Source organism: Hemicordylus capensis, chromosome 15 (genome assembly GCF_027244095.1).
Source record: "Hemicordylus capensis ecotype Gifberg chromosome 15, rHemCap1.1.pri, whole genome shotgun sequence".
NCBI lineage: Eukaryota > Metazoa > Chordata > Lepidosauria > Squamata > Cordylidae > Hemicordylus > Hemicordylus capensis.
This window is the reverse complement of record NC_069671.1, coordinates 18,875,624-18,888,804: the sequence shown is the minus strand read 5'-3', so window position 1 is coordinate 18,888,804 and position 13,181 is coordinate 18,875,624. Positions and strand designations below refer to the sequence as shown.

Sequence of the window (13,181 nt, the reverse complement as noted above, 5' to 3'; positions counted from 1 at the left end):
GATCGTTGTATTCTGACCAATTATTACAGCTGAAAAGCAGCATACAGTTATTGGAAAACAAACATGCCTTATTCCTCCCTGTCTCCAAGCGGGGGGCAGGCATTCTATCAGAAATATAAAGTTAATATTACTAAGCAGAAAGCTTCGTTGAAGGATCTTTGGCGCAACTACCGGTAGCAGAAACAAAAATTATCCACAGGCACCTGCTGCTTCAGACAACTCCTCCATCACATTCTGCAGAATAACGAACAATGCAGAGATGCATGCTTGCCCAAGGTAACCCGGACCACTCTGCTGGGGATTTCCATTTGTCTATAGTCCAGCTTACTGTGTTCATTGCAGGATAGAAAACTGCATTTCTGAGCACGCACAAACACTTCTGCATGTGACTAACACCCCTCTCCCGAACCTTGGTTAAGCATGGGTGCAACTCAGTGGAGGCTTTTGCCATGAACACAGATCAGAAGTTTCACAGGTCCATTTCTGTTGCTAGTTATGGAGTGTCTTTCACCCAGCAATGGGCGAGATCCCAGCTGTGCACAGAGCCAACCTTTGCTGGATATGGGAAAGAAGGTCCTCGGAAGGTTCCTTTTGGAAATGTGACTTTTCATTATCCTGAAAATGGGATGAGTACTGAAATACATTGACATTAACCAGCCAGTTTAGTAGTAGTAGAAGACTTAACACATTTAGTAGTTTATCTAAAGCAGGCCTGCTCAACTCCCCCCCCCCAGCTGTTTTTGGACTACAACTCCCATAATCCCCAGCCACAGTGGCCAATAGCCAAGGATTATGGGAATTGTAGGCCAACATCTGGAGGGCCGAAGTTGAACAGGCCTGATCTAAAGTCTGTGTTTCACTTTTATTGGAAGGGTTCACTCTTCCAGGAACTTAAAAGTTTCATTTTTGGTCCTTGCCCTTACTCGGGCCACAAATTTGTCAAAGAGAAACAAAAGAAAACACAAATCTTATTGAAGGAGGGCAAGGTCACTCCAACCCCCATTCTAGCAGATCCAGAAAGACTGTGGTCAAGCCTAGGCTCCAAGGTCAGCAGGACCTGCTCATTTAACTGGGCCACAGTGTTCTAATTTTTTTCATCTGTGTGCAGAATGAGTTTTGTTCTGGGCGACAGTATTGAGGCATTGTGCGCGCACGTGCATTCAGAGTGGGGCCTTCCTGATTCAACCTGAGCGGGATCTAAAATTTACTGAGCAGACATCAAAAAACATGTGAGCACACACACACACAACACGCCTTCCAGGGAACACTGCTGGGCCTCCTTACACATGTAAGTGGGATTGCTGCCCACCTGGTGGAGTGTCTCTCACATTTGACAAACACTTTCAAAGGGGACAGCCAGTAAGTAAGCATTCTGGAAACAACATTGTGGTGGAACAATCAGCTCTGGAAGCTGAAGTCTAAGGAACATTTCCCAGAGTCTACGCTGACAATACCCAGTGACACACAGGATTGTGTTGAGGGGTACCAGTTCTTGTCGCTTGCATTGGGGCACGGATGGGAGACGGCTAAGACCTCACCTTAAAGGCCACAGGGAGGTAGGCAGGGAAAGAAATAGGGCCTACTAGGTCATCCTTGTATGGCTCCAGTGGGCTCAGACTGCTGCTCTGACGACCGTCTCTTTCCAGTGCTTTGTGCAGCCTGACCAGACCCAGGCGACAGGATGTGCATGAGAGGGAACTAGCTTTCATGTAATTGCTTCTCTGACGGAGACAATTTTGCAGCCATCTCACCCACCCCCGTTTAACTTCTATGATGTCACTTGAAAAGCTCCAGTTAACTAAAGGGACTAGAGCAACAGGAAGAAAAATGAGATCTCGCACAATCAAGCTTACTTTCAAACTAGTCTGTTTAGGATTGGTGTACTTGTCAAGAGTTCTCTGAAGCCCAGAGGGACACAAGCAGGGTAAACTTGTGTCACCCACAAGCAATGTCAGACATTCACTTCAACCAAAACACCACATTCACTCTGCATTTCGTTGTCACTAGAACCCAACTAGCAGCGAGAAAGGGCTTCTAGTTCTTTTATTTATATCCCACGATTACACATTTTCAACATCATTGTATTTGGTAAATAATACAGGACATCTTACAGCTAATCTCCCCAAAGCAGCAGTTTATTTTCTTTCATTCCAAAACACTTAATTTAGGAGACTGGCATCTCATTATCATCCACCATAACATGGGCAAACATTGACACAGCGCTGTCAGAATACACAGGCAACTGAGCAGCAAAGAATTTACAAAAAAAATAAATCATGATTCTTCAAAACAACTGCAAAAAAGGTTACAAGTATCAAAACCTCAAGATGCATTGCCTGAAGCCAAGTCTGTGCACATAAGAGGCAAACACAGATTGTTACAGAACCTCACATTCTAAAGTTGACAACTAGGACAGAATCAGTTCACAGTTTCCACTGGGCGAAGGGCATTGGCGCGTTCATCATACATTTTGCACGTACAAGGCGTACTGCTGAGCACACACACAATATCCACTCCTTTCCAAGTGGAAAAGTAAAGGACTAGATTTCTGATCAACTCCTCAATCACTTCCCGTTATTTTATTAACCCATATTTTATGAATCAAATGAAACTAAAATGCCTCATTTTAAGTTTCTTTCTGCACAATTAATATGCCACTATGGTTAACAGGGCTGACACACCATTCAGTCCAGCAACGCCCATGGAGACCTGTCTTGACGCAGCCTCTGGCAGAACTCACAGCTGTGCCAACAATACAGATATGCTTATAGCACTAGATACATAGTGTGGTCGTGGCAAAGAAGTATTGGTGATGGTGATGAGGTGGCGGCGGATGGAAAGCTGTGACGTGGAAAGCTCTTTAGTTGTTACCCTCGCCTGCTTCCTCATCCTGCTGGTCGCTTGTCCAGAGAGTGAGGTTGTCTCGCAGGAGCTGCATGATGAGGGTGGAGTCCTTGTAGGAATCCTCGTTGAGCGTGTCTAGCTCTGCTATGGCGTCGTCGAAGGCTTGTTTGGCGAGAAGGCAGGCCTGCTCGGGGGCGTTCTGGATTTCATAGTAGAAGACGGAGAAGTTGAGCGCCAAGCCCAGCCGGATGGGGTGCGTGGGCTGCATGTGCTCTTTGCTGATCTCAAAGGCTTCTTTGTAAGCAGCCTCCGATGCTTCCACGACACTGTTCTTCTTCTCGCCTGTAGCGACTTCTGCCAAATAGCGGTAGTAATCGCCTTTCATTTTCAGGTAAAAGACCTTGCTCTCATACTGAATGTCACTGCAGTTCTTGATCAAGAACTTATCTAAGAGGGCCAAAACATCGTTGCACACCGTCTCCAACTCCTTCTCAATCTTCTCCCTGTACGCTTTCACCTTTTCCAGCTTCTTCTCATTCCCATCAGCCATGGTTTTCTGCTCTATGCTGCTGATGACACGCCAAGAAGAACGCCTAGCACCAACTACGTTCTTGTATGCTACGGAGAGCAGGTTTCTGTCTTCATTTGAAAGGGGCTCATTCAGCTCAGTCACCTGTAAATGCACACAGAGATCTTGAGGCGACAACAAAAGACCCCCAATAAAACTATGCAGAGAAATCTCACCCATACATACTTCGAGAGCACACCGGAAACCCACTTACTGTAGTGAAGTGACATCTAGTCATCCTAACCAAACAACACTGCATAGAAATGAATTTTTTAAAACGACCATTTGGGAGACTCTTTGGAAATCAGCATTGCACACATTTCCTAAATCTTGAGTGTGTGTGCAACCAAATCAGGAACTTGGTTATCGGAAAGAGCAAGCTATTCAGGACCACTCACTGTCTCAGGGAAGCAAGAGACCTTATTCTACACCAGGAGTCAACATCATTGGGCAGCTGGCAGAGGTTGACTGCTGTTCCCCAAGATCACCCCTGTGCTCACACAGCCATCTGGTGATGGCAGAGTGATGCTCTGAGGCCCATCCTGCTAAGAGAGGAAAGTTTCCTGAGGGGTCCCTTGGAACCTGGAGCTGGCCATGCCCACTACTACACACTGGGACAGATCCTTGGTGTTTCCTTCCCTTACTACATGGCAGGTTTAAGACGGGACCTCTGTTACCCTGAATATTAAACTCTAGTCCTTCATGGACAGAAACACACCAGTTTCTCCACTGGTCACATTTTGGTTTTTGACCAGTCCTGTCTGGTGGTGCAGGCAGGCAGAGAGGGCCCAAGGTGACCAAGAGACGGTAACAGGGAAAGGGTCATGTCCCCCCAGGACCTCCAGCAAATAGCAGCGGCATCAGAGGGAGGATCCCTGTCAGTTACTACCTACATGCCGGGGGGAAGCGGGGACACAGCAAGGCGGCGGCTCCTGCCACTTCAGGCTAGCTTTAGTGTGAACATAAAGAGCCCAGGGCTGAACCAGCTTGCTGGAGTAACTGTGGATGCAATCACTTCTATAACCAGTTCAGAGGCAGCAGACCTCCAGATGCTAGTGGCTGGAAAGCAAGAACAGGCAAAGAGGATGCCTTCGTTTCCTGGTTTCTCAGAGGTTGGCCACTGTAGGAAACAGAACGCTGGGCTAGAAGTAAGGCCTTGGGCTGATCCAGTAGGGCTCCTCTTATGTTCTTATACTGGATATTACAAGCAGTCCTGGACAACATGCCCACAGCGCCTTAGCTTGATTCTACAGACGGTTTTGACAGCTGTATTTCAAGACCGTAAAGATGCAGACAGGCCACTAACGCCTCCTAGACACACCACTGGCAGCTGTGCTGTGGTTCCTCAAGCTTCCAGAAGGGTAACTCTGGAAGAGTAGTTATATCCATCTGTTACCCAAAAAGTGCAAAAATGAGTCTTATGGCAGCTAAACACCAACTGGGTTTGAGTTTTTTTGTGCAGAAGTTTCTGCGGACTCAGCTGTTGGTCTCCGAGGTGTTTTGGGTTTTGTTTTTCACACCTCAACCTTTGCAGTTTGCTCCTGAAAACACACTCTTGATAGTTAATAAACAATTAGCAATACAATCTGCACCAATTTCAGTATGCATGCTCTCTTGATTCTGTCACTTTCAAAATGCCAGTGTGTAGGAACACAGTCTCCACTTTTTTAAAGTGCTTCAGGAAAACCAAGAGATTTCATCATGCCATTCGGAGTCCATGTTGCCACAGCGTGCAGTGTGTTCTGCTGTTTATACAGGACGTCTAAGCCACATACCTGCTTTATGTGCACTTAGCCCGACAGTGGAACCAAGAGCAAGGGACAGTATAGCCTTAGGCATCAATTCTAAATATGCTCATGTTGGACAAAGGCACTCTGAAGCCAAGAACACCTACTCTGGAATAAGTGCACTGAAGGGTGGTGGTGGCGGGGAGTTTAGAAAGGAGGAGGATGGGGGTGGTAAGAGTTCAATGAGGAGGGTTCTGGTTTGTCTCACTCACACATATACCCAGCAGGGGATGTTGGGCAGCTGGGGAGAGTTTATCGGCACTCCACTCCTGCCCACTGTGGCCCCTCTGCTGCTCTCAGTTTCCACCTGGACAGGCAGATTTCTGGCTTCCCTAATCACAGCAGCCATAATCTTCCCTAAGGAACTGCAGACTCAATGAAGGTGCGGCTGCATCTCTAGTTCCAAGCAAACGTGGCCATGTACAAAGAGACATAGCATTCTGCATTATGTTCTTACCTTGCAGCTGATGGCGGTGTGTTTATGGGACACAAATGAGATTTTTAAAAAAAAAATAATTATCTGGTGCTGCTGGCTATTTATTCCTCACACACCTCAAATTGCCCAGTGATCAACCAGACAACCATGATTACTATTTCTGCTTACCCCCGGAGTACAAGAATAGTAATAATACAGATTTAATTGGTGTTTAACTTGGATTTAATTTATTTGAGGCTCAGTTAAAAGTAGTAGGGATGTGATTCCTCATCTGTGGGAGACACTAACAGAGGATTAACACACTGTTCCATGTATAAAGTGCTAGGATTGTGATTCAGCCAAGCTGAAAGCTGTCATTTGCTCTCTCACGGTATATGTATGTTACGGAGGCAGTCAGTCATGTTCTTACTAAATTATCCTTTCCATATCTACCTAAATTCCTTACAACGTCAGTTATGCTTTAAATTAGCTGGATGGCTATCTGTGCACCCAACCCATGGGGATGGCACCTAGAGCCTACTGTGATCCTTCTTGAGGATTATTACAGACACATCTACATGGATGGGCAAACCTCAATGTGCTTTGCAAAGTCACATTAATCCAATATTCAAATAGCCAGTTGCTTATAATGGGTACAAAGCACAGTAGTACCAAGTACACACTAGTATATGGATTTGTACTTCTAGGGTCAGCCCAATGTAGGACTCACACTTCTACAGATAATTGTGACTAGCTCTGGCCCCAGTGTGCAATTTTGTGATTTACTCTGGCTGGTGGAGCCCAGGGCTCTGATTTTTAATTGGTAGATTGTACTAGTTGAGGACTCATCTACCTCTGCCTTCAGGCATCTACAAATCCGCTTGCCAGAGGCAAGTGCTCCAGGACATCTTGTGAGGAGGACACTTAGCGGCACACACCTGCACCATGGTTTGGAGAAGCTAAGAAACAGAGGTCAGAAGCTAAGAAACAAAGGTCTCTTACCTCCACTGTACCCCAGCAGACAAGACCAACCACCCTGCCTCTCCCCGAGCTCTCTAGCTAGTATATTCTATTTCTTACCTTTGCCATACCCCATGAAAATAAGACATGCATGCCTCTGCCCAGAGTAGCACTGAGTAGTGGCTGCCAGCAAAAGAGCAGGGCTTGGCCAAGACTTGGAGAAAGATATCGAAATTCCCATAGAGAAAGAAATTAGAAGGCCCAAGCCCTATAAATGCCAAACTGTGAGAGTCATGAGTCCTATTCTGTTTGGAACTGCATGGCATGTCAGCTTTAAGTTTCCAAATGAATGACAGCATCTTAGAGATATTGCACAGCATTCAGACTCTGAGCTTTGACATCCAGGCTCAAGTTCAACCTCTACTCACTGAGAATACAAATTATTCAACCTAAAAGCTTAGTTGTGAGGATTTATGCAGTAACCAAAATATTTGTAATATTATTTATTTATCATATTTTTATACTGCCCAATATGGACATCTCATATATTACAAATGTAACTATGCAAACTGAAGTGTGAGGCCTTTCTATAATATTTAATTCAATTTCAGAATATAAATGAAAATGTTTGTACTATATTAAAACTCTACGATTTTGCTAAGTCTTTCAATATAAGAAATTTAAACATGCATAATATTAAAAGTCCAATTTCTCCCATTCCCTCTCATAGTTATAGCTAATACAATTCCATGCACAAGTAATCTGAGGAGGAACAACCATCCTGGATATACTGATACTAACTCATTGCCATAACACGAGTCAAACTCTATCACAAAATCATTGGTTTTGACGTTTGTATAAATAGCTGGCCACAGCAAGCATGGAAGGCTAGAAGAATTTATTATACTAAATTTTAAACCAGGTAGGGGGGGAACTGAGTTCAGAGCACTGCAGAGACTCAATGAACTGAACGTAGTTGACCTCATTGGAGGGATGCCCTTTTTACCAAATGGTAAACATTTTTACTCCGGATAACATTTAGACCTCTAGAAAGATTTACTCTTTTCTCCCTTCAGTCTAGTAGTATACTAGTGTGCTTCCTTAGCATGGGGTATAGCAGCGGGCGGGGATTAGTTTTGTGTCATAAACCAGAACTCTGAAGTACTGGTGTCATGTGTCAGTAACACATTTTAAATGTTACAACAGAAGCAATCAGCTTGAAATGTACATGCAACTGCTTTAGCTTGACTTCATGAATAAGCGTGCTCCCCACCATTCAAATATTTTCTCTTTGATTGCTGGATGAATATGCTCAGCTCCACTTTGACAGTATGACTCACTTCTTGTCTACTACATTACTTATAGCAAATGTGGATCACATTCAAGGCATGCAGTGGGGTTTTAAAACGTTTCTTTAATCAGCTCTCTCCAGTCTCCACCCTGCTACCCCATTCCCATGACACTGCATCAGAAGCTGCTCCAACAATACACATAATAGCGTACATGCTTTTTCTGTATAAACGTGCTTTTTCTGTATAGCATAGCTGTCATGTGCTGGATAACCTACAGCTGAAATATGTGCAAGAAAATATGCAAGTAATCAGAAAAGCACTAAAGGTAAATCTAAGATGGCGGCATACTCTTTTTTCACGATTTATTAGCAACGTTCCATTTCTCACAGGAAGAGGAAAACAGCTTTGCAACATGGATAATCAGAGAATACAACCATCAATCATGCGACAAGCGGTGTGAACTCCCCTGTGGAATACTAGCTATATGACTGAGTAGTCAGAATGGTTGAAACAAATATAAAATCAGGATGATCTTATTCAGGAGTGAACAGAAAAGGTTACTAAAATTGTTAAATAAAACCATACTGGAAATAAGAATTGACTTCAGTATTATGCGGTTCTAAGTAAATGTCCTTCGGCCAAAGAAGCCAAGTCATTTTATGTAACTCAAAATCTGCTCGAAATCTTAAGAGCATTAGTATCCAGAATTGTGTCAGTGAGCCCACAGCTTCTTTAAAACCATGGATACCAAAGTGGCACAAGCAAGACAAAAGCGAAGTAATATAATATGCTGTCATGACAATTTCAGTCAATTCACTGTTTGAACCTGTCACACTCATTGGAAATGACACCAAGAATGGAGTCTAGAGGTTAGGCAATGCTAACTTGTCCTTTTAATTTCAGTAAGACTACTTGGAGTAATTTTCCTCACGTCAGATGGTAAGAATTATGCATTTCATTTTTTAAAGTAGGAAGAACCTGTTCTCCAGTTAATGAAAAAGGCTTCTCCCCATCCATTCTATCTTGATATATTCAAAATGTATAATATGTTTTGTTTTTAATGCTGGGGAACAGAATAAAAAATGAAGTAACACACTTCACAAGATGTCCCAAACCTATTTATCGTGGGAAAATGCATCTGAGGCTGATCTTGAAATAAGATGGCCACAAAGAGCTGCTTTGAAAAAACAAGCCAGGCCCTTCACTACCGCCTGCCTCAGATGAGAAATGTGCTTGTGCCATGGTGGCTCAGGTTCAGGCAGCATGCTGCAAGACAGATGGGTAGAAATATAATCAAGCCCAGCACCACAAGCTGTGTAAAAAAAACCCTAAAGTAGAACCAGAAGCATTAACAGGCTCAGGGCTGAGATAGAAAGGACAAGGAAAGGGAGGGAAGAACGCGGCATCGTCTCCATGCACACACAGAAGGGGAGAAGTGCGTTGTCATTAACGCTATTCATTAAATGTACTTCCATAGCAAGCCGATGAGGCCCATGCACAAAGCAATAACCCCCAAAGAAGCTGAACCCTGTACACTAATGTTGATCCCTTGGATTTGTCATTCACTAGCAAAAGAAGAAAAAAATAAAGTGTGGAGCCCATACAAGATAGCAGAAGTTACAATGAATGCTGACCACTTGTGCCCTATCTAACCTATCCCCTAGGCCCAAAAATCTACTCAGAAGCCTTCCTACTGGAAAGAGCAACCCAGTCTTGTACATCGGCCTTAGTAATGGGAACAGTATTGGATCTCAGGGGGGGAGGAAATGTGTCCTTATGGTGTATTATGTTCTATAGGGGTAAGGATTTTAAGATATATCTTTGCGTGCTGAAATGACAAAAGTCAGAGAGAGCCTTGTTCTTTTAGAGCAGCCATTTGACTTTTAAGAGTACTATACAAATGCAAGTGTTACACAGTTGCCAAAGGTTCCCTTTTCGAATGGCCCACGTATCATAATGTGGCACAACCTAGCAGCAAATTCTTCATTAAAACAATTCATTTGCACAGAAGAACCGCCCCATAGCTCAGATGGGCCGCCCTCCCCGCCCCTAGAAGGACCTCAGCCCCACCAACCCACTTTGCCTCGGAGCACTGAATCTAACAGGCAGGCCCTTACTGCAGTATGCACACCCCAGAGACGACAAGGCAGGTGTCATTTAAAACAAAAATGTGTTTTTGGACAGGCAAAGGCCAAAGGGGAGGGGGGCAGGGAAGAGTGGGATAAAAAGATGGGGCGGGGGCAGTAGGAACCCATTTACCCATAAACTCACACCCTGCCCATCTCCCCCCTCAAGATAACAAACCCGCCAACCTCCCAATGCAGGGACAAATGTAGCTGCCTCCCTTTAGCTCAGGCCTGCCTATCTGGACCAGCAATGGCTCTCCAGAGCCCTACCTGGAGATGCTGCCAGGGATGGCACCTGGGACTTTCTAAGCACAAAGTTGGGGAAGCCCCACCCCCCGCAATAAGCTATAAACTGCCCCCTCCTGAGTCCCCTCCAACAGGGATCCCCAGCTGGTGCTGACTACAACTCCCAGCATCCCCAGCTGCAACGGCCTTTGGCTGGGCATTATGGGAGTTGTAGTCCACAACACGTGGGGATCCCTGTTAAGAGGGAACACGGCCACCCTATAAGACGGTCTCTGTATAGCTCCCGCACCCCAGTTTCCTACCCCTGGCCTGCCTTGCCCCATCTTGCCCACTCAGATGGGCAGCAGCTCCCCAACTTTCCAGCCAAGTCTTTTCCCCCCAGCCCAGCCTGGAGAGACGGCTGGTGGGGAGTGGGAGTGGGGGGGTGGACACCTCTTGCATGCAAAGCAGAGCCTCTGCCAGACAGCCCACCCTCCCACCCTTGGGGGGAAAGGGTGGGGCCACTCTTGGGAAGCAGCCCCCTCCCCACCTTCAGGGCAGGGCGGAGGGATGGTCATCCAGACCACCCCCACTCAGCCTGCAATGGGATGGGGTTGGGGTTTTTGAGGGGGGGTGGCAGACCTGCAGGGCCCTTTGGAAGACGCCCCCCCCGCGCAGGCCCACCTCTGGGGGGGAGAGGAAGGGAGGCCGGCCCCCCCTTCCCAAGGGAGAGGGGAGGGGTCGCTCCCTCCTCCCCCCCTCTCCCCTGGGCGGGGGTCGCCCTCCGGCTCCCCCAGGGCGGAGGCGGGCATGCCAGTGCGCCCCCCCCCGCCAGCTAGCCAGCCCCCCCCTCACCGCTTTCATGGCGGCGGCCATGTCGTCGTATCTCTCCGCCTGCTCGGCCAGGCGGGCTCGCTGCAGCAGCTGCTCCCGGTCGCTCATGGCCGCGGCTCCTGCTGCTGCTGCCTCCTCCTCCGTCGTGGCGGGCTCCTGGCGGGGGTCCTCCTCTCGCGGCCGGCCGGGGGAGGCGGGAAGCGGCGGCGGCGGCGGCGCCTCCTCAGCGGCTCCCTCCTTTTTTCACCTCGGGCGGGCGGCTCCCTTCCTCGCGCACGCGCAGACGGCGCTGCTGCTGCTGCTCCGCGACCGACACACACCGACCGGCTTGCAGCAGAGGCTCACACGGCGAGGAACGGGCCTGTGTGTGCGCAGGCGCGCGAGCGCGTCTCTCCCTCCGCGGCCCAGGCGCCACCCTGCGGCGCCCCGCGCGTGCGCACTGGGGGCGGGGCCTCCCTCCGAGGACCGCAAGGGAAGGGGCGGGGCCTGGCGTCGGGCTAGGAAGGGAGGGGTGGAGCCGCCCGCTGGCCCGGCGCTCTATTTCTAGGTGACGTCAGCTACTATAAATAGCTCCCGCGCCCCGGGCGGAGGGAGGGCGGGCTGGCGGCGCATGCGCGCTGGCAGTGCTGCATTGCAAAGGGGGCAGGGCGAGCGATGGCAAGTGTGGGGAGAGAGAGGTGGAGCCGCAGCAGTGGGCTCGGTCTCAGCAGGCGCACAGCGCTGCTGACCCAGGACAGAGCAAGCCGAGTAGGCGTGGCATGGGGTGGGATGCTAGTCTCCGGCCGTTCCGCTGCTTCCTGGGCGCGTGTGTGCCCCTAGGCAGTCTGCACTGCAGCCGCCCAGCAGCGCTTGGTCCCCTGGAGACCTGGGGGGCAGGGGGTTGGCAGCGGCTCTGCCAACGACGGAGGAGGGGAGCGGCGCCGAGCTCAGGGACGCGTGGCGGGCGGGCAAGGGGCCTTGCTGAGGGCCCGGGGGAACCTTGTGCAACTGCCCGGCCATGCTGAGCCCCACTGCCGGCCCTGACTGTGGGGTGGGGGGGAGAGTGCCCCTTTCTCATGCATGCTTGCTCCATCTGGGGGTCCCTGGGGGGGGAGCCGCTGTGCGCAGCCGCAGTCAGGACGCCCACTGCGCTAATGAATCAGCCCTCCCTTCTCTGCCAAGTCCTGGAAAGTGCGGCGGAGGCGGGGGCTGGAGCAGGTGGCCTGCGGGGTGGTAGGCGCATCTGCCCCGAAGCCCGCCTGCCGTTGCCTGCATGCGCGGAGTTTCCGCCTGCTGCTGCTGCCGCCTCCCATGCCTTGCCCAAGCGCGTTGAGGCTGCTGGGCCCCTCACCCAGGTGCATTGGTCCCCCCCCCCCTTGTCCAATGGGGCGGGGGCAGATGGGGCTATGCGATCCTTCCTCTTAATTTGCTGGTTGCTCCCCAAGAGAGCTGGATGTTAACAACCGGGTCATCAGAAAGCATGTCAGCTGGGAAGGGACCTTCAAAAGGCTGCCCATTTGGGAAATCCAACTTAATTCGTTATAAAGAACAGAGGCAGGTTGAGGCAATATTGGCCCAGTTTCAACCTCGAAGCTGCATTTCACCTCCAGATCATTTGTGGCTTTTAAACTGGGTTCTGGGGGACCTCGAACACCTTGGGTCTTAGCCACACCGAAGGGGTCGGTCGTGGTGGATAATCTTCTGTGCAGCAAGCTGTAAGAGACATGGTTTTTCCGGGCACACTCTCAACTAGTCTCTTTCTCAGCCCTACCTTGGAGATGCCAGGGAGGGAACTTGAAACATGCTTGCCTGCAGGAGGTCCCAAGTTCCCTCCCTGGCAGCATCTCCAAGACAGGGCTGGGAGAGACTCCTGCCTGCAACCTGGGAGAAGCCGCTGCCAGCCTGGGTAGACAATCCTGAGCTAGATGGACCAAGGATGGACTCAGTAGAAGGCAGCGTCCTATGTTCCTAGCATGGGACAACAATGAAGTCTGCTTTGCTTGGGTAGTGCCCTCTGTGACCCAGGTTTGGACCTTGACTGCACCCTGCGACTCTCTGCAAAGGGCAGTTCTGTGGCAGAGAAGCCCAGCCTGTTTGAAAACGTGGAAGCTCCCGCACGAGGACTTTAAGGACCGACTCCTCTGGTTGGGT

At 49.1% G+C, this 13,181-nt stretch overlaps 1 protein-coding gene across 1 annotated transcript; it reads right to left on the bottom strand.

Moving 5' to 3' along the window:
* Positions 1 to 2,114: 2,114 nt before the first annotated feature.
* On the bottom strand, positions 2,115 to 11,481 carry YWHAH (tyrosine 3-monooxygenase/tryptophan 5-monooxygenase activation protein eta). The gene is made up of 2 exons (XM_053279828.1): positions 11,073 to 11,481; positions 2,115 to 3,517 (listed from the first exon to the last, which is right to left on the bottom strand). The coding sequence occupies exons 1-2, from the start codon at positions 11,157 to 11,159 to the stop codon at positions 2,861 to 2,863; spliced, it is 744 nt and encodes a 247-aa protein (XP_053135803.1). The 5' UTR covers positions 11,160 to 11,481; the 3' UTR covers positions 2,115 to 2,860.
* Positions 11,482 to 13,181: the final 1,700 nt, after the last annotated feature.